This window comes from Pteropus alecto, unplaced genomic scaffold (assembly GCF_000325575.1).
Source record: "Pteropus alecto unplaced genomic scaffold, ASM32557v1 scaffold213, whole genome shotgun sequence".
Lineage (NCBI taxonomy): Eukaryota > Metazoa > Chordata > Mammalia > Chiroptera > Pteropodidae > Pteropus > Pteropus alecto.
The window spans coordinates 597,397-617,503 of record NW_006434829.1 but is presented as its reverse complement, the minus strand read 5'-3'; the positions used below and the strand labels follow the sequence as shown (position 1 = coordinate 617,503).

General features: G+C 52.2%; 1 protein-coding gene across 1 annotated transcript in view; it reads left to right on the top strand.

Moving 5' to 3' along the window:
* EP400 (E1A binding protein p400) overlaps positions 1-20,107 on the top strand; it is a 76,354-nt gene that overhangs the window by 99 nt on the left and 56,148 nt on the right. The window contains 11 exon segments of the mRNA XM_025045491.1: positions 1-1,198; positions 11,779-11,869; positions 13,323-13,430; positions 13,951-14,336; positions 15,303-15,590; positions 16,335-16,520; positions 16,733-16,873; positions 17,381-17,459; positions 18,101-18,150; positions 18,534-18,591; positions 19,356-19,445. The exon segment at positions 1-1,198 is cut by the window's left edge and continues 48 nt beyond it. Coding sequence (XP_024901259.1) covers positions 1-1,198; positions 11,779-11,869; positions 13,323-13,430; positions 13,951-14,336; positions 15,303-15,590; positions 16,335-16,520; positions 16,733-16,873; positions 17,381-17,459; positions 18,101-18,150; positions 18,534-18,591; positions 19,356-19,445 — 2,675 coding nt within the window.

Below are 20,107 nucleotides of genomic sequence, written 5' to 3'. Positions count from 1 at the left end.
GCCCTCGGCCAGCCCGTCGGCACCCCAGTCGCCCGGGTTCCAAGTTCAGCAGCTGATGAGCAGGAGCCCCGCGGCAGGGCCGAGCGTGAACATCGCCCTGCAGAGTGTGGGGCCGGTGGTGGGCGGGAACCCGGCGCTCACGCTCGCCCCTCTGCCGCTCCCCAGCCCCACCTCTCCGGGCTTCCAGTTCAGCGCCCAGCCGAGGCGCTTTGAGCACGGATCGCCGTCATACATCCAGGTCACCTCGCCGCTGTCCCAGCAGGTGCAGACTCAGAGCCCCACCCAGCCCAGTCCTGGGCCGGGGCCGGGCCTGCAGAGCGTGCGGCCGGGCGCCCCTGGCCCCGGCCTGAGCCTGTGCAGCGGCAGCCCCACCGGGGGCTTCGTGGACGCCAGCGTGCTGGTGAGGCAGATCAGCCTGAGCCCGTCCGCGGGCGGGCACTTTGTGTTTCAGGAGGGCTCGGGCCTCGGTCAGATGGCCCAGGGAACCCAGGTCCCGCTGCAGCACGCGGGGGCTCCCCTTGCGGCCCGAGAACGGAGACTGTCCCAGCCCCACGCGCAGTCCGGGGGCACCGTCCACCACCTGGGGCCCCAGAGCCCCGCGGCCTCAGGGGGGGCTGGCCTGCCGCCCCTGGCCAGCCCTAGCCACATCGCCACGGCGAGCCTGCCGCCGCAGATCAGCAGCATCATCCAGGGGCAGCTGATCCAGCAGCAGCAGGTGCTGCAGGGGCCACCGCTGACCAGACCTCTGCTCCCCGGGGTCGGGGTCGGAGTCGGAGGCGTGTCAGCATTCGGGATGGCGTCCCCGCCGCCCCCCACCAGCCCTTCCAGGACCGCGGTGCCCCCAGGCCTGTCCGGCCTTCCTCTGTCATCTGCGGGGAGCGTGGGCGGCAGAAAGGCTCCCAAGAAGCTAGAGGAGATCCCCCCGGCCTCCCCGGAGCTGGCCCAGATGCGGAAACAGTGCCTGGACTATCACCACCGGGAGATGGAGGCACTGCGCGAGGCCTTCAAGGAGTACCTGATCGAGCTGTTCTTCCTGCAACACCTGCAAGGAAACATGATGGACTTCTTGGCTTTTAAGAAGAAGCACTACGCCCCACTGCAGGCTTATCTTAGGCAGAACGACCTGGACCTGGAGGAGGAGGAGGAGGAGGAGGAGGAGCAGGAGGAGGAGGAGAAGTCTGAGGTTATCAATGACGAGGTGAGACGCGGCGGTTTATTGGTCGAGGGCCGTGCCGCGCAGCCGAGCCCAGGTGTGCCTCACACGTGGTTTCATCAGGCTGTGACCGGGAGGCGAATGGAAGGTGGACTTTGCTGTTTTCTTCACGGGAGGGCGGAGCTGCCGTGGTCCGGGGTGGGGGGGCGGGTACAGACCCCATGCTGCCATTTAGAGCAGGGCCCCTCCAGGTCCGAGAGCCGGCCTGGGTGCCCTGGCCTGGCCCCTGGGGTCTGCGCTGTGCGGCTGGCAGGCGCTGGAGCCAAAGGCACACGCCCTCCGGCTGGCTTTGCAGCTTTCACATTTTGCCTGTGGTGGTCCACCCAGTAAAATCATGAACGTGGTTTTTAACAAGGGACTTAAATATACATAAATATTTAGATTCGAGATTATATTTTAAACTCACAGTTACACAAGTACTTACTGAGTGATACTTCAGTTAGATTCATTTTTAGATCGTGAAGTTTTGGGGCGCCTGGAATGGTGCTTAATAATCCCCCAATTGAGACTTTTTCCCCACCCTTTTATTTGTACTTCTCAAAAAAGAAGCTAATCACAGCAGGGCAGTAGTGAGGGGGACCGTCACGCACTGTATTTGTGCCTTTGTGTTGTGTAGTGTGCACTATGTCGGTGAAGCTGATTTTGTTTTATGATACAGCTAAAACAACTTGAATCTTTGTCACTCTTCTGCAAAGAAATCGGCCTTTGGTGAACAAAAACTGGTTTCTTTGCTCAGCCGTCCCCATTGATATTTATGGACGTATCTGTGTGGCTTTGCCATTTTGTGTTTAACACCCTTTTCAGGATGGACCATTTTTATTTTCCAAAAGATTTATATGATTAAGGATTTCACCTCTGTGAAATAGTGAAATTCAGTTCTCTTTATGTTTGTACACCAATGTTGTCTGTAGGGTCAATCCCCCTTATCTGTGCTCATGAAGAAAAATAAGTCCCTTTTTATAACTTCTTGTCAAAATAAACTTTTGTCATTCCGACCTCCACATGGTGGGCGATGGAGTGGCTGCTGTGCAAACTGCCTGTGAGGTTGTTAGGGCTTTGTTACTGAAGACTGTCTGCCGTCCCCACTTCTAGAATTTGAAGTTGCAGAATCTAAGGATATTGCACCTGTGAGTTAAATTGGAGTTCCTGCAAGATTTGCAGTTGAGTTAGATTGTTATAGATCTTTCATAAATCAGTTCGTTGTCCTTTTACAGGATTTGATGCAAAAACATTCCATTTTAAACACCAGACATCAGTGAGATAGCAGCAGTAAAATTCTAACGAAATTTTGAGCAGTCTTAAAAATTATGTTGCCTTTTTTTCTCAAAATATTTCCTCTCAGGTAAAGGTTGTGACAGGAAAGGATGGGCAGACTGGTACTCCCGTTGCTATAGCAACCCAGCTTCCTCCAAATGTTTCTGCTGCTTTTTCATCCCAGCAGCAACCATTTCAGGTACTTTTCGATGGTTCTCAAATGTAGTCTCATCCCAAACTTTTCCTTCATCCAGGTATTTTAACCTTCAATTACTATTTGCTCTTCAACATTTTTTTCCAGAGCCCATTCCTTATTTAAAAAAAAAAAAAAGACGTCTTCCTGCATAAAGAATTACAAAATTAAATTGCATGAGTAAATAAACGCCCAGATCTCAATGCATTGTTTTTTTGTATTGCCCTGTGATGCAGGTGTAGCGTCAGCATGCATGTCATCTAATCCTCACAGTCCTGTCCACTGTATGCCCAGGGTTCCTTGTGTGCTGTGTTTAAATGTTGGTTCTTGTGTCTTCTCTCTGTAATTTTGAGAACAGTGCAAAACAAAACGAAAAAGTTTTAGGGAGATGATAACTTGACATTTTCTCTAGCTAGAAGAAACATTGGCATTAAACACACCTGAAATCAGCAGGGCCTTAGGCTTCTAAATGGATGTTAATTGAATGCAAACTGTTTAATTTTTTGAAAATTAAATCACTGTGTTCCATGCAAAGGACCGAAAAGTACAGGGCAGATTCTAGTAGTTTTTGGAATCGATTGTGCTGGGTTCTGAAAGCAGCTTCATCTTTGTGGTGATACGTTTTAATTTTTTTAGTTTTGATATCATTTCAAATGTATATAAAAGTTGCAATAACAGTACGAAGAAGCGCCCGATCTTTCTAGGAGGAGGTTCGCCCGTGTGTTCTTGGCCCCGGTTCGCCCGTCGTTAACTTCGGCCCCATGTGCATTGCTGTGGTTCTCGCATACGTGTGCACACACTCATTCCCCTGAGCCATCTGAGCGTGCGTCACAGACATCCTGTCACGCACGTACGTCATCCCTAAGTGCTTCAGCACGTCCCAGGTTAGAGCACTGTCTGCCCTGGCCTCAGCACAGTGTTCAGATCAGGCAGCTTTGCAGTGATCCAGGCCTGTGACCAAGCCCCAGCTCAGAGGCAGACGTCGTCTCTTGTCCGGGCGATGTCCCAGGGGGCCGGCCTGGATTGCCCACCGTGTTTAGTCGTCACACCTCTTGGGTCTGCCTTCATCTGGGCCGGCCCCTCAGGTCCTCCACGTTTTTGAGGAGTCCAGGCCAGTTCTTTTGCAGACTGTCCTTTGATGTGGGGTCGTCTGTTGCTTGCTCGTGTCTGATGTGGATTGTGCATCTTTGAGAGGAATACCACAGGAGTGATGCTGTGTCCATTGATGCCGTGGCTGCGATGTCAGCTTGTCCCCTAGCTGGGCCACCAGGCTTTTCCAGTGTAAGGTTATTATTTTTGGTTGGGTGAACAATAAGTGATTTGGGAAAGATACTTTGAGATCCAGCTGCGTCGCCTCTTCTGCGTGTGCTCACGGCACCCTGCCGCGATGGCGCGCTTCCTCTCCTCTTCCATTTATGGATTTATATATGGATTCTTACTTGACTTAGCGGCTTATAAATGTCACCAGTGGTAGTTACTTGTTCATTTAAACTTCATTAACTCAGTATAGTTTACTCTTTTTGGTCTGTAGTTCCATGAGTTTTAACAAACAGAGTTGAGAGAACGAGAGGACCGCCGTAGTCAAGAAGCAGAGGCGTGCTGTCGCCCCCCAGGTGTCTGTCCTCTCTTGTGCCTCTGTGGTCACATCTCACCCTCCCTTAACCTCTGTCTGCATCTTCGATGATTCTGCCTTTTCCAGAATAAAACGTAAATGGAATCATGCACTGTGTCGCCCTTCGATCCAGCTGCTCGCAGTGGGCCCCATGCGCTGGAGGCTCATGCACGCTGCTGCATGCACCGGAGCTGTTTGCCAGGGGCGCCTCCATCACGTGCATGTTCCCAGCTCACCCATTCGCCCTTCGGGGACATTTGGGTCATTTCTGGTTTGGGGCACTTAAGAATAAAGTTGCTGTGAACGTTCAGCTACAGCTGCTCTTTGTGTGACCACAGGCCTTCGTCTCATCTGGGTGAAGGCCTGGGAGGCAGGTTGCTGGGTTGCCTACCAACTGCAGGCTCGACTTTGTGGAGCCCGCTAACTCCCCGCGGTGGCTCTGCCACACCCGCGCCCTCCCCAGCACTCGGTACGGCTGCTGTCACTCTGACACGTGTGGTGGTGTCCGTTTGTGGAGTCAGAGACTCATGGTGATAAGTAGTTTTCACGTGTTCGTTTGACATCAGCGTGTCATCTTTGGGGAAGTATCTGTCCGTTCCTTTCACGCACCCTTTTCACCGAGCCAGTTCTTTCATTGTTACATTTGAGAGTCCTGCGTAATTTGGATATAGGTTTTTGTCATATAAATTGGCAATTTTTTTTCCTATTCTGTGGCTTATCTTTTTCTTAATACTATTTTTTTTTCATAGAGCAAACGTTTTAAGTGCTGATGTAGTCTGTTTTATCAGTTTTCTTTCTTTTTTGGATTGTGCTTTTGACATCATATCTAAGAACTCTTTGCTCAACCCAAGGTCACAAAAATTTTCCCCTATGTTTTCTTCTGTAAGTTGTATAGTTTCATGTTTTGCATTTTGATCTGTGATCCATTTTGAAGTTTTGTTCAATGTGGCCAGCATATGTTCATTTCTTTGCATATCAGTATCCAGTTGTTCCTGTGCCATTTCTCAAAAAGACCGTCCTGTATATGTTGAATTGACTTTGCGAGTTTGCCAGTAATCAGTTGGTCCTACGTGTATGGGTCTATTTCTACACTTGATCTTAGCCGAAAGTCCGAGGATCAGTGCGGGTCTTTTTCTAGACTCTCTTCCTTCTCATACTTTGCGAGTTTGCCAGTAATTGGTTGGTCCTATGGGTGCGGGTCTATTTCTAGACTCTTCCCTCTCATTCACCCGCGTCTCTCTCTTTTCGCTAGTGCCACAGTCTCGACTGCTGTAGTTTTGTCATAAGTCTTGAAGTCAGGTAGTATGAGTTCTTGAACTTCGTTCTTTTTCAAAATTGTTTAGGTTATTCTAGATCCTTTGCATATCTACAATATCTACAAAACATCTTGCTAAGATTTTGACTGGAATTGCATTGAATCTGTTGACCAGTTTGGGGAAAAGTAATATCTTGACGATGTTACATCTTCCAGTCCAGGAATATGGTACATCTCTCCATTTATTTGGGTCTTCTTTGATTTCTTTCTTCAGTGTTTTGCACTTTTAAACATCCCAATTCTGTATGTATTTTGTAAAATTTATGCTTAAGTATTCCATTTTTTCTGTAGTATTGTAAATGGTACCTAAAAATTATAATTCGTTGCAGATATATAGGAATTACAGTTGATTATTTGAACCTGTATTTTGCAGTCTTGCTAAACTCATTTATTAGTGTCAGGAGCTTTTTTGTAGATTCCATGGGATTTTATACAGAGAGAATCATGTCTGCAAAGAAAGCAAGATTTATTTTTTCTTTTCCTATCCGTATGTTTTTATTTCTTTTTCTTGCCTTATTGCATAGGCAAAGATCAGAATAGGAGCGATGAGAACAGGCATTTTTACCTTCTTCCCAGCCTCAGCGGGAAAACATTAGGTATGGTGTTAGCTGTAGATATTGTAGATGTCATTTATCAAAGGGGAAGAAATTCCTTTAATCCTAGTATTTATTATGAATGGATGTTGAATTTTGTCAAATGCTTTTTCTACATCTATTCAGTGTATGATTGTGTGATGCTTTCCTTCTTTGGTCTGTAAACATGGTGAATTAATTACATGTACTAACGTATGGTTTATAAGCAGGGAGTGCACACGTCTTAAGTGCGATGGTTTGTTGAGTTTGGCGAGTGCCCATGTAACCCATGTGCCTGTCAAGATATTCACTCCCGTAACATCTCCTTGTGCCCCCTACTAGTCATCTGCTGCCCAGCCTCCCCCATCCACTGTTTTCGATGCTCAGTTTTCTGTAATTTGGCCACTTGGAGCCCCTCCAGGCTGGCTGTCCTGTGCTTTTGACACTTCTGCCCCAAGACATCCTCTGAGTGTTTCCTGGCCTTCTGGCACAAGGCGCTCAGGGCTCATTGAGCACATCCTCACCCAGCCCAGGGTGCGGAACTGCTCCAGGGGTCCAGTTCCTTTCAGTGGGGGACACTAACTTGACCCAGGTGCTTGGGTGCTTCTGGGCATGAGTTTGACACAGTCGAAGATAAGATTTGTTAAATGGGAGATTGTCAGACAGTTGATTAGTGGGGCCTCTTTCCCATTAATACGTGGAGATTGCAGGACAGTGATGCACGTGTGGCCCACACAGGCCAATGTCCATGGTAGGACAATGGGGCAGTAGGAGCTAGACTCGTGAGGATGTGCACTGTCCGGTGACGGTCACACTCACCGGATCGCTAGGAACCAAATGGGACAGCGCGTGATGTGGATCGGTGGGGTTGTCGTCCACGTCTGCTGGAGTGTGGCGTTGGGGCACTTGGAAGTGGGCATGACCGGAGAAGGTGGGCATGGGCAGGCCTTCTGCCCACTCTGAGGGCAGCCTTGGGTTTGTGTGCCAGAAGACACCCGCAGTGGTTCCTAGCAGCATGGTCTGTAATAATAGCCCCAAACCAGGAAGAACCGAAGTGTCCCCGGCTGCAGCCTGCTCAGTGATGGGTGGGAATGAGTGGACCACGGTCGCTGCACGCGTGGCCGGGGGCTGGTCTCAGCAGCGCCCTGTGCCTCAGGGGGCTTACAGGAGAGCACAGGTGTGGAGTTCCCTCAGCGACAGTTCACTGGTTGAGACCAAACAAGATGCCGTGTGAGGCCACTACAGAGAAGGTTGCAGAGTTCAGGTAGCTGGTACGTCGTCAGGAAGGGGACGCCTTCATGGTGTGTGCACGGGATCCCAGGCACGAGAGAACCGCTTGACTTCAGCCTTGGGACGAGTCCATGGTGATCTCTGGGTTATTACTCTTCGAAACTGCACGTGTACGTTTTTCCACTTTCATTCTCGGTATTTTAATATGAAAATTTTCAAACAAAAGTTGAACGGACTGCTCAGTGAACACTCACATTCCAGCATTTCAATTCTGATTAACTCCTATGCTATAAAAGTCACATACGTATGTTAATAATTTCTTTTGTACATGTGATACATCCCACAATAAAAAATGTTTAAGGAATGAAAAGAGGAAAGACAAGAAATTACAGTTTTCTGAGGCAAATATTATTGGCTGTCAAAGGAAATAGGAAATGGAGGGTCTGTTAAAGACTTGAAATGTAAAACGTACCCTTTGTTTTCTTGGGAAAAACCTCAGTATGGTTGTGCTGTTTACAGCTGATTTGTACAGTTTTTACTGGAACTCAAGGAATCAATCCAGAGCTCTCTGTGCTGCATAGGCGTTCGTTTCTGTCTGCTTCCAGAAGACTTCGAGGCAGTATTACTGCGTGCAGAGGTGCCGTGTGAAAAATAATATAGATACACACGCACGTACACACATTTACACATAAAAAAGAACCATTCTAAGTAGAGAATATCTTTCAGTGAATTTTCTGTTAGAGGAAATGAATAATTACTCATGCTTCTATCGTCCTAACAATCAACACAGTGTATTTACACTTTTTAAAATTTCATTTAACAAACTCTTTATGTTTTAAACTTTCAATAATTCTCATTTTAACAGCTCCTAATACTCCCATCACTTTGAGGAACTGTAATTCATTTAAACTATTTTCCTAATTTTAGGTTATATCTTATTTAGAGAAAGTTAACAGCATCAATGAATGAAGAAAGTCTAAGTATATTTAAGATGTCCGCCGTATATTGTCACTTTGTTTTTAGCTAAAAGTGGTGCTAGAAATATGTAAGTGCTCTCAGTTTTATTATACCCTTGCCAGCACTGTTAAGCATTCTAAAAAGTTTAAGACATGTTCTCAGGGTGAAATTTGTTCTTTGCAACCAATTATAGGATTTTTATAGTAAACTGATCTGTTGCTAGTTACACTCCAGCAATGAATTCAGAGTTCTCTGCGTGTTGATGTCTGTCTGATTTCGGAAAGCTTTGAGGCGTGCTCCAGAGTGCAGTTGTTGTATGCAAAATGACTCTATTTTATTACGCTTTTTTAGATCTTTAAAAACTATCCTAATTGGAGGTTATTTTTCAATGATTATAATGTTAGGAAAAATAATTATATAGTTCTGTAACCATACCCCAACTATTGTTTTTTAATTCTTACACGGGTTCATGTTTTTACGTGTGTCGCTAGGCGTTTGTAGGTGTGAAGTGGTGGTTCAGCTTGTCAGAACAGGCGTACTTTTAAGAAGGCAAGCATGAGTACGCTGTGCTTTCCTCTGTTTCCTGAACCCAAGATTCATCTTGGAGAGACTTCTTCCAGAAGCTCGACTTCAGAGGCCTGAGGCCTTCTGGCCCAGTCGGTCCTCCTGCGGTGCTCGGGGGGTCACCGTCCCTCACCCCTGAGCCCTCTGTCCTTTCAGCGTCTGAGCACCGGCCTCAGGAGTGCCACAGTTCCAGTTAGCTTATAGTCTGTTTGCTTCTTTAAATTGGGCGAGAATGTCCCCCAAGTCCCTGCCAGCTGCAGCTGCTGGTCTTGAGTCTTCCTCCGGGGCGCCGTCAGCCTGCCCTCCTCTTAGGTGGCAGACGGGCCGAGAGTCTTCTCTGTGAGCCACGTCTCGAGTTCCTTCAGGTGTTTTTTCTCGATGTAGTTTTTAGACTCCTGTAAATTTTATCGCCTTCAGTGGGTAAAGTTCGCTTTGACGTTGTCTGTCTTAAAACAGGAAGCCAGAATTCAGTTCCCATCTCAGAGCTTCCTTTTTCTCTATGAGAATGTTTTCTTTTTAAAAAAGTTCTGACAAATGATTTAAATAAAATCAAGTTTGCATTTCTAAAGTAAGCAGTATCTTTCCTAACAAAATGGTTGTAAAGCTAGCGTAAGATAAAACAAAGTCATCCTGAAAACCGAGAGAGTGGCAGCGAGGAAGTTAGAGGCGAGATCGGCCTTTTGGAGAAGGGTTTATTTTGATGACATCCAGGTTATCCGTTCCTCCACACGGATCTCCAGTCCCGCAGCACCATCTTGTGGAAGAGACTTCTTGTCCCCGTTGGTTGCCCCCAAGCCGGTGGGACGGGCCCCTGCCGTGCTTTGGGCTCCCCGTGCCGTGCTTTCCGCCTGTCCGGGCGACCAGAGTCCCCGGCGAGTCTCGAGGTCTAGGCCGCCTCTCGCTCGTCTCTCAGGACGTTTCCGTTCACTGACCTCTGCGTCCCTGCTCTGCTGTCCGGCCTAGCCAATGCATTTGTTCCATTTCAGGCATTTTCCAGTTCTAGAGCCTTCGTTTGGCTTTCTTTTTGAATGGTTCCCTTTTTCCTGTCCTTCATTAAACACGTTTTCTTTCTGTCCCCGGCACCCCTCCTGAACCCCACTGCCGGGTCCGGTGTGGGTCGCTGGGGCAGGTGTCCACTGATGGTTTCCCGAGTGTGGCCCATGTTTTCTGCTCTGTGTTTTGGAGGAACTTTGCATTGGGTTCCGAATGCCGGGAACGATGGCTTCTCTTACTGCTTCCGAAGAGTGGGTTTCGCTTTCACCGTTAGTTAACACGATCGAATTGGAACCGTACACTCCGTCCCCTGAGCATCGGCACCTGAGACCTCGGAGCGGTCGTGGCTGTGCTTAGGGTCTCTGTGTCTCCGTGCCTCGGGGCAGCCTGCGCTGAGGCAGAGAGCTTGGGCTTCGCGTCTCCCGCCACCTCCTGTGGCCATTCGCTTCCTCACCCCCGTGGTGCCTCCTGCTGCCGGCCCAGTGCTCTGCAGGCCAGTGGGCTGTGTGTCTGGGCCTGAGCTGGTGCACGCAGCACAGACAGGCCCTCACGCCAGTCCCACACAGCCAGAAGCCTCCTGGCCCGTTCCCTTCCCGCACGCACCGAGTCCTGGCCCGTGTCTGCCTGCCATGTTGTCACGTTTCGTCTGGAGCGTATGTGAATCTGGAGTGTGTTTGGTCCAATAGGAAGTACTTGGCCACTGCTGGACGCAGAGCCCTTAATCAACTTCTTCTATTTAAAAAAAAAACAACTTTCTCTTGATTATATAAGTAATACATGTTCATTGTAAATGTTTGGAAAATTTAGAAAAGTGCACACACACAAATTATTATAAACTTCCTGTAATCCTGTCCCAAGGTCACCCCTGTTCACATATTGTCTGTTTTTCAAATCATTCTTTTCTGTCCTCCTCCTCCCCTCCCCCTCTCCACCCACCCCTCCATCCCCTTCTTCCTCACGGCTTCGTGAAATGTAAATGGTGCTTATTTTCCCTTTTCATTGCTCTGAAGCTTCTCCCCTCACGAAAGAGTAAGTAGCCTGCAGCGTGGCTGGCGCTGACGTGCAGTGTTCGTTCCTAGGGCTGCGCGGGTCAGCGGCCCTCCTTGTGGAACAGTGACTTTGCTTAGGCATCTGTAACTCTTGCATTTAAAGTATCTCGCTAAGTAGACATAATTGAATCATTCAAAAATTAGCAACTAGTGATAGTTAAACATCACCCGTAGCATTTAGTGTCCCCACAAGGATGGTGCAGGGTGGCCCAACAGCTCGTTTCTGTCTTGGCTTTTTATTCAAATATTTAAAGCGACCCCTATCCATTTCACACAGTGTATACATCAAGTAGGATGGTAGCTGTCCAAATACCTTTTGGAAGATCCAGTTAGGCTGTTATCACTTGGCGGTTTCGTGCCATTTCCCAGTAGGAAAACTGTGTCAGCTTTTCTTTTTGTTACTCGGCTTTGGTTTTTGGGGAGATGAATGATCACGGGCAGCGTGACTGACCAAGGCGGCTAAGCTGTAGTCTCATGTCTCAGGCAAATGTCACCCGCAGTTCCCCTCGGGCTGCTGTTCTGTGTGCAAAAGCCAGTTTGTTTCTGAAGGACTAGATTTGCATTGATCTGAAATTCCACTTAAAACCAGAATAATATAACTTTTACAAGTCCTTTTTTCCTTCCAGAGGTAAGTTAGAACTTTATTCACTACATATGTAAGTAATGCATTGCGTGCGCATCCTGAAATACGTCGGGTAGGTAGTATTTCTCTTACTGAGAACGGATGAGGCCAGCGTTTGGGGTAGTAATGATAGTTGTAGTTTTAGTCATTCTTCTAAGGCACTTCAGTTATCAAAATCTCATTCTTTAATTTTCTTTTTTCCAGCAGCAAGCCCTCGCAGGGACCCTGGTGTCAGGGGCTGGCAGTTCGATAGAAACGGACCCCTTTAAGAGGCAGCAAGCGGGACCCCCGGCAGGTATGTCACAGAGCCCAGGCTCAGGGGGCCTCAGGACCCAGCCAGCCTCTCAGTGCGGGTTACAGCGTAGTGGCCCGTGTTTCTCAGGCATGAGCGCTAAAGAACTTAGCTTTGGTTAGTTTCTTTCCACTTTGAAAGTTAGTTTTTCCTTTGATGAGTGTCAGCTAACGAGGTGTTTATGTGAGTGCTCCCGTGTACCGAAGGTGGGGGTTCGAAGGCGAGGGTTCAAAGGTGGAGGTTCGTCAGTCGGGCAGGGGCACTCCATTCTGGTTTTCTGAGTGCGTTTCTAGCCTCAGAGTCCTCAGGATACGACTTGATGTAAAAACCATTAGCTTTTTCGAGGTGTCATTCATTTTTTTCAAACTGAATTTTCTCTTCAAATTATAAACAATACACATTTTATCTAAAATTTTCAAATAGTTCCAAGGGTATAACTTAAGTCTACCTCTGGTGTGATATTTCCTGCCCGCTCCGTAGCCAGAGATAGCGCTGTTGTCGATTGTGTATTTTGACATAATTCTTCTGTCCACGCAAGCGTTGTTACCCCATGTGCCATTCTGAAAACGTGAGCTCGGAGCACATGTGCACTGTTATGGCTTAGTATGAACTTGCTAGGCCATCTTCCCCAGTCATCGGCCACGTTCTCCCCCGCCCCCGGCCCCCGTTCTTTTTGATGGCTGTATAGTACTCTGGTGCATGGGCATTTCCTTTTTTATTTATTGGACCTTTGTTGGTGTATGTTTATTAGTACCATCTTTTTTCTGCTATAATCAACACAGGATTGCACATCTAGTCTGATACTTTTTTCCTACATGTTTGTCAATATAGCTAAAGGAAAAACCAGAAACGAAATTGCTAGATCAGTGTATGTGCAGTTAAGTGTTGGTGGTGCTAAATGACCCTCCAAAAGCAAAGGGCCAGTTTTCACTGCCATCAGCAGTTTCTGGTTCTCGCACATTTTGGCCATTTTATTAAGTATGATCAGTCTTTTAATCTCTACACATACGATGGGTGAAAAATGAAATCCTTTGACATGGATTTCTTTCAGTAAGGTTGCACAGTGTATTTTCATGTTTGTTGACTGTGGATCTGTCCCTCTGCCAGCCATCTGTGTCCTTCGCCCACTTTGTCTGGTCATCGATACTTCCCCCTGTTGGTTTGTACGGGCTTTTTTCTGAATGCTGAGTAAGTCAGCCTTTTGCCCATCACGTGTGTTGCAAATATCGTCTCTTAGGTTGTTGCTTGTCCTTTGCCTTTTTATGATGCCTTTTCTTATATTTGCAAATATTTAGTGAAAAATTATATTTGTTAATCTTTTAAGACTTCTGGATTTGGGTTCATGCATAGAAAGGTCTCTGTTCAAATATTATAAAAACACTTGCACATGTTTTTTCTACTACTTTTGTGGTTTTATTTTTACATCAAACTGCACCTTTTCTGAAAATTATTCTAGAGCAGTCTAAGCGACCTCGACTTGAAGTGGGTCACCAAGGGGTAGTTTTCCAGCACCCAGGGGTGAATACAGGAGTTCCTCTCCAGCAGTTAATGCCGACAGTTCAAGGTAAGACCCAACGCCAGAACCAGCCGTGTGGCTCAGAGGAGGGCGTGCAGGTAGCGCCTAGCGCTGCGCCTCACTGGAGCACGTGCAGTCGAGCCGGCATGCTTGACGTGGCTTTTGAAATCGGGGTGTCCCTGAGCCGCAGTTAATACAGTGTGAAGAAACCCCAGAGACCAGTTTTTGTCCCTTCAACAGAGCTGCACATGTCTTTGTCCTCGAGCCTCTCTCCAGTTTCCATTTTTGTGTTTTTCTTAGTGGCTGCTGCGGTAGGACACCTGTGGTCGTTCGCTACCGCTGTTTAATGCTAACTTGCAAAGGTCAAGCGCCTTCTTTCCTGTGTCGTGTGCTCGTTTAGAACATAAGAGCTAATATAACTGGAATCTCTTGCCAGTTAAACTTCCCGTTTGCGTGCGTGATGGCTGAGTGATGGGTCTGTGACAGGCACTGGGATGTGAGGTCTGGCTCTGGCAGATGGATGCGCCTGAGCCCCAGAGTCAGTGCTGCGGGTCTTCCTGTCTTACAGGAGGGATGCCGCCCGCCCCGCATGCCACTCAGCTCTCGGGCCAGAAGCAGAGCCAGCAGCAGTACGACCCATCCACGGGGCCCCCGGTGCAGAACGCCGCCAGCCTGCACACGCCGCCACCGCAGCTCCCCGGCAGGCTGCCTCCCGCCAGCCTCCCCGCTGCGCCCCTGCCACCGGCACTGCAGTTTTCACAGCAGCCACAGATGGTGGAGCCGCAGACGCAGCTCCAGATGCCTGTGAAGACTCAGCAGGCGAACGCCCCGGGCCCGGCACCCCCCGCCAGCCAGCATCCTGTGCCCGCCCCGCAGCCCGCACAGCCGGCCCTGCACGGCCCAGTGCCCGGGAAGGCACAGATGCCCGCCCCTCCGCTGCCGTCCCAGCCGCAGGTACTCTGGACCCACACGCTCTGTCCGTGAGGGATGGAGGAGGGTCGAGCTGTGCGTGGCAGGAGGGCACATGCGCTGCTCCCGGCAGCTTGCGGGCCCACTTCAGCTCAGCAGCCACAGCGTGGTTTTGCTTGGCTCTGTGGTTGTAGTTGTCGTTGCTGAATTATCCAAAAATAGCATGGTTCTTGTCGCAGCTCTGCTGCTGAAGACGAGAGCCCTGGGGCCGCAGGGACGGCTGCGCGTGGCCGGTAGAACTCTCTTCCCACAGTGTGCAGCCGGCCAGTTTGCCAGCCCCCAGGTAGGAGGAGACAGAAGCCACATGCCACAGAAGGCACATCCCTGGCTCCTTGCTGTGTCCTGCAGGTTCTGGGTCACGAAGGGGCTGCCTTTTGTGCCATCTGTCCCCAGCCTTCCCAGACGTAGCAGCCCCGGCCTGCCCTGCCACCTGCTCCCCACTCCTTCCCCGCGAGTAGCTCTCTGTCTTTGTTTGGGACGGCGCCCCTAGTTGTGCCCTGAGCTCGGATAGCACAGCCCGCTTGCCAGCAGAGGGCCACTGGGTCGCATTTCCCTTTAGAGGAAAGCTGCACGATGAGCGTGCGGTGTGTGCCGGTTAGGGAGCAGCTCACACAGTCAGCACGCGTAAAACCACTTACACACGAGAGAAGAGGTTGGGAAAAGCAAAACAAAAGGAACAGCTTCCGTGAGCTGAGATACGAGATGGCACGTGAGGACGCAGTGTGCGATGCAGTCCTGCGTGGTTTGTGGGGTGAAAGGGTTTATTCTTAGTAGATGTGGTTTAGTTCGTGGCATCGTGCTTTGTAGGCGTGGTCATGTGCTCGTTGCGTTGCTGTGGGGTGGGAGCCCCTGGTGCTGTCCCCTCTGCCGGTGATGCCGTCTCTGCCGTTCGGGGCTGGGAGCGGAGTTGGAGTCTCATCTTCACCTGCCTGCCTGTTTTCTGCCCGTTAGACGGCGCCCACGAGACCACCTGCTGACCCCGGGCAGCCCTGTCCACGGCCCCAGCCCGGCTCTGCCTCGTCCATGGCTCCCACCAGTGGCTCAGGCCCAGGACCCTCACCCGCCCGGGCCTCCCCAGTGAACAGACCCTCCTCGGCAGCCAACAAGTCGCTGTCTCCGGTCACCTCCCGGTCCCCAGGAGCAGCCGTGTCGGTCTCCCTGAAGCCACAGAGCCCAGCTCAGAATGCTGCCCCGCCCCAAGACAGTTCTCAGGAGAAGCTGGCAGAACAGATAGCGCTGGTAAGGAGACTGGTCGCCTCGCGACTGGTGACGAGCCTCTGCTCTCATCTCAGGCTGCGGCATTCGACAGTTGCACCTTGACAGTAAGGACAGTCGGCATGCTTTGAGACCAGTGGGAATTGAGATAGAAACCAAGCGGTTTGACCCGTCCAGGAGCAGGGAGGCTGCTGTGGAGTCTTTCTGTGCTGAAGTCAGCGGTCTGAGCTGCTGTCACCCCATCCCGTAGCTGAGGGGCTGGAAGGCGGGCTATGTCGTGAGGCTGGGGGCAGTGCTCAGAGCCCCAGGCCCTTGAGGGTCCCGAGCTCGCTGATGGCGCCTGCTGTTGGTTGGGGGACTGAGCAGTTCCTCTCTTCTGCTTCGCGAGGGGAGTTAAACCCAGATAAGTGGGGCCGGGAAAACTCAGCGCTTCTTGTCCCCGGCTTTAACCTCGCGATCGTGTGTGGCCAGTCTCACGCGATCTGTCTCCCCTTCCCAGTGGGCTTGAAGCGGCTTCCAGGCCTGTCCTGTCCCCGGGTCAGCAGCCCAGCATGGGCACAGGCCCTGAGCTCTGCCCGCGGGCCTGAGACGGACAGGTCTGCCACTTCAGCTTCTCAGGTCTCAGGGAGAGTCACCCGCCCATTCCCTCTGACCTCTGTGCGCAAGCCCTGTCTTTGTTACCGAGACCGTCACCGGGCGGGGTCTCAGGGATCTGGGGTTTGCGTTAGTGGAACGCACCTCATGACCAGGGGCCGCCCCGCCCCGCAGGAAAACCAGACGCACCAGCGCATCGCCGAGCTGCGGAAGGCAGGCCTGTGGTCCCCGAGGCGGCTGCCCAAGCTGCAGGAGGCCCCGCGGCCCCGGGCGCACTGGGACTACCTGCTGGAGGAGATGCAGTGGATGGCCACCGACTTCGCCCAGGAGAGGAGGTGGAAGGTGGCCGCGGCCAAGAAGGTGGGTTGGCGCCGCGGGAGCCGTGGTGCTCGGTGCGCTGAGGTGTCAGGAGGTGGTCGGTGTCCCAGCCCAGCTCGCCGAAGGCCCTCGGAGCAGCCGGGCTGCCTCTCAGGGAATCACATGGAGTCATGGGCCGAGGACTCTTTAGGACACCGTCGTTTCTGTAGCGTGACACAGAGTACAGCCTGACGTTCTCGAACTTGCGTTGCTAGCTCGTCAGGACGGTCGCGCGCCATCACGAGGAGAAGCAGCAGCGGGAGGAGCGGGGCAGGAGAGACGAGCAGAACCGCTTGAGACGCATAGCTGCATCGGCTGCCAGAGAAATAGAGTATTTTTGGTCCAATATCGAACAGGTAGATGCTGACGTTTTTGTGGGCGTCGGGGCTGGCGAGCTATCTTGACACCGGAGCGGGTGGCCCAGTGCCCGCGGTGTTGCTCAGACAGGCGCACGGAGGCGAGCCCCATGCCACCGCCACCCACGCCTTCTGGAGGCCGGCTCCTCAGAGGGCGGGGTCCTTCTCTGTTTCTGTTCACGCATAGAAACGTGCCGGCTGCACCCACGTGCGTTGCCACATCCGTGAGGCCCAAGGCTCCTTAGCTGCTCTGGTGTCGGGGTGGCTGGGGGAGCCTGCCTCTCGCTTCGTATTTTTAAAAATCTCTCATCTCACCACCTGCTAGGGGCGGGGCGGGACGCAGTCGGCGTGAAGTAAACGGGAGTGTGGGGGGAGCGTTTCCTTTCGGAGTGGCGGGAGCGAGGTGGGGGCAGGGCGCGCTCGGAACGTGGTACAGGTTTGACGTCTTGTGTGCAGAGCACACCGCAGTGACAGGCTGCTGCTTCTGCTTCTGCTTCTTCGTGTCAGGTCGTGGAGATAAAGCTGCAGGTGGAACTAGAAGAGAAGAGGAGGAAGGCCTTGAACTCACAGAAGGCCTCCGGCAGAGGTACGGCGCTCTAAAGAAAGGCCTCCTTCTGGGGATTGTATTTAGTTCCGAGTCCCTGCTCAGCAGGCGCGTTGACAGGCTGGCTTCAGGGAGCTGCCCAGGGCAGCTGCTTGCTCAGCAGCGTGTGACGTGTGGTCGGTCTGCTGGTGGTAGCGTCGCTCCTTGTGTGCCACTCTGCCCGGGTACTTCAGCTCTGAGCTGCTGGAGTTGAGGCACCTAGAATTGAGGCCGGTCCCTGGACGGCGACCTGGGCTGCCCGAGGCGTGTGGCTGATACGTGGCCTCTTGGAGCTGCGGGGTCGCTGCTGGTCACTAGTGTGGGCGGGGCACCCAGTGTCCCTGGGGATGCACATAGTGCCTCTCAGCTCGTGGGTGAGGAGACTGAAGTGGAGAGGGGACCGCCGTTGAGGCCACAGTCTTAAGGCCAGACATGTCGTAAGGTAGAGGCCGTGCGGGCAGTTAGTTCGTCCATGCCGGCTCGGAACCGCCTGGGCCCCTGCAGGGCCAGCAGTGCTGAGAGCCGCCCGCGTGCTCGGATGCGGTGCAGCCAGCGTTGCCAGGGGGAGGGAGGGAGGCAGGGCGTGGTGAGGGATGTCGCCTGCACCCGATGGTGAGCAGGGGCCATATTATCTGTCTCCCTAGGAAAAGAGCTGAGACCGAAGGGACGGGAGGCCATCCCAGAACGGCTTCTGGTAGGTTCAGGGTGCGCCACAACCTGGGGGTACGGGGGAGCGCAGGTCACACCGTGTGTCCAGTGGAGCCCTCGTTTGGTCTGGAGACACTCGCGGGTCCAGCATCGCTCCCTTTCATCGCAAAGTCCGTCTGCTCGGGGAGGACACTGGCTCTTCAGAGCGTCGGGCTCGGGGGTGTTAACTCAGTTTGGGGAGGCGCAGCTGAGCGCAGTGTGGACTTGCTCTTACTCCACCGCCCAGGCCCTTCCTGTGACCAGAGGCGTGATGGCGGCACACTTGTCACAGGCTCTCTCCGACCCCTGAAGTGCACATTAAGCAGATGTCTGTGCCTCGGTCTCTGTTTTGAGCTTTCAGATCGTGGATTTGCATTTTTGTCGTTTCAGGATTTGGGAATGCCGGGAAGAAAACGGAAAGCAAGCACATCTCTCACTGACGACGAAGGTCTGTCTTTGGTGCCCTTTGCTGTCCCCTCTGCAGGACTCTGAACTCAGGAAAGGGGTGCCCATGTCAAGTACAGCCATGAGGAGGAGCCCCATGGCGGGCCAGGTGCCTTGGCGGGTGGTGGGTGCTGGCCCGTGGCACAGCGAGAGCACAGGACTGAGTGTGCATCTGCTCATTGCTTGTGGGGGATGGGAGGAGCTGGCGGCAGGCTGGGCCAGGCCAAGTGAAGGCCAGCGTACCTGGCCAGGCCCCGGATGGCGAGGGCTTGTGCTCAGCGGAGACACGGCCATAGGTGGGCTGCTTTGTGGGGCGCTGGCCGGCTCTGCTGCGCAGGAGCAGGTCTCCGTGGAGGCAGGTGTGAGTGCAGCACCAGACCGCTTCAAGTCAGAGTGGTGAGCTGGGCACGTGAAATGGGCAATGCCACGTTCGCAGGGACCCCGGACAGCATGCAGGTCGCTCTGCAGCGGGGCGTAGCAGGCAGACAGGAAGTTTCACCTTGCAGCCTGTTCTGGTCTGAGCAGGTTCATCATGTAATGAAAGACCAGGCTGTGTTTTCCACCTTGAGGTGGACAGGAGAGGGCATCCCCAGTTTTCTGCTCACTCAGTAAATGGTCATTTCCAGATTTAACCTGAGTTGAAAGGTTTGGATCTAGCTTCTTTAATAGTCACGCACGCGGTTTTGAAGCTGTGTGGCGGGTGATGGGTAATCAGAAAGGAGATGAAGTGACGTCTGTCTTACTGACACTCGATGGCCACCATTTCAGTGGAAGATGAGGAAGAGACAATCGAAGAGGAAGAAGCGAACGAAGGGCTCGTGGACCACCAAACAGAGCTGTCTAACTTGGCTAAGGAAGGTAGGCCGGAGCACCTCGCCGCCTCGTTAAACACGCAGCGAGTACAAGAGATGCAACCGAAAATACGTAGAAGGTGGGAGCCGACCCAGCACCCCGTGTGCAGTGCGGTTGGCCTTGCTCCCCAGCACAAGGGACGCTGGGTGCCTGTCCCAGCGTGACAGCACCCTGGTCTTGCATCAGTCACTTGAGCAGCTCTGTCCCCAGCACCTCCACGTGTCCCTGAACACACTGTTTCCCTCACGTGCGTCGGGTTCTCACACGGTCGGAGTCACACAGAGCTGGGGGTGCACTCAGCTCTGTTCCTGTGTTTTGCCCGTTGTCACACGTCGTGTGAACTCAACTCAGCCTCACTGCTGCATAGTACCCCACACGTGCCTGTCGCAGAGGTCTGCTGGGCTGCTCGTGGGCCCACGCATAGGACCTGGGCTGGGGGAGTGCGCTGGCCTGGCCAGCTTGCTGATGCGTGCCAGAGCTCGGGTGGAGTGGTGGTGCCGAGCTTCACGTCGCCTGGGCCGTTGGTGTCCAGCTCAGCGTTTCTGCCCGTCCGGCGTGAGGGAGGCGCCTCTGTGATGGCCCAGAGGTCCTTGCCCATTGCGTGCTGCCTTTCCTTCCCCAGCCGACCCGTGCATGTTCCTTGTGCGTTCTGGTCCCACGTTCTTCGT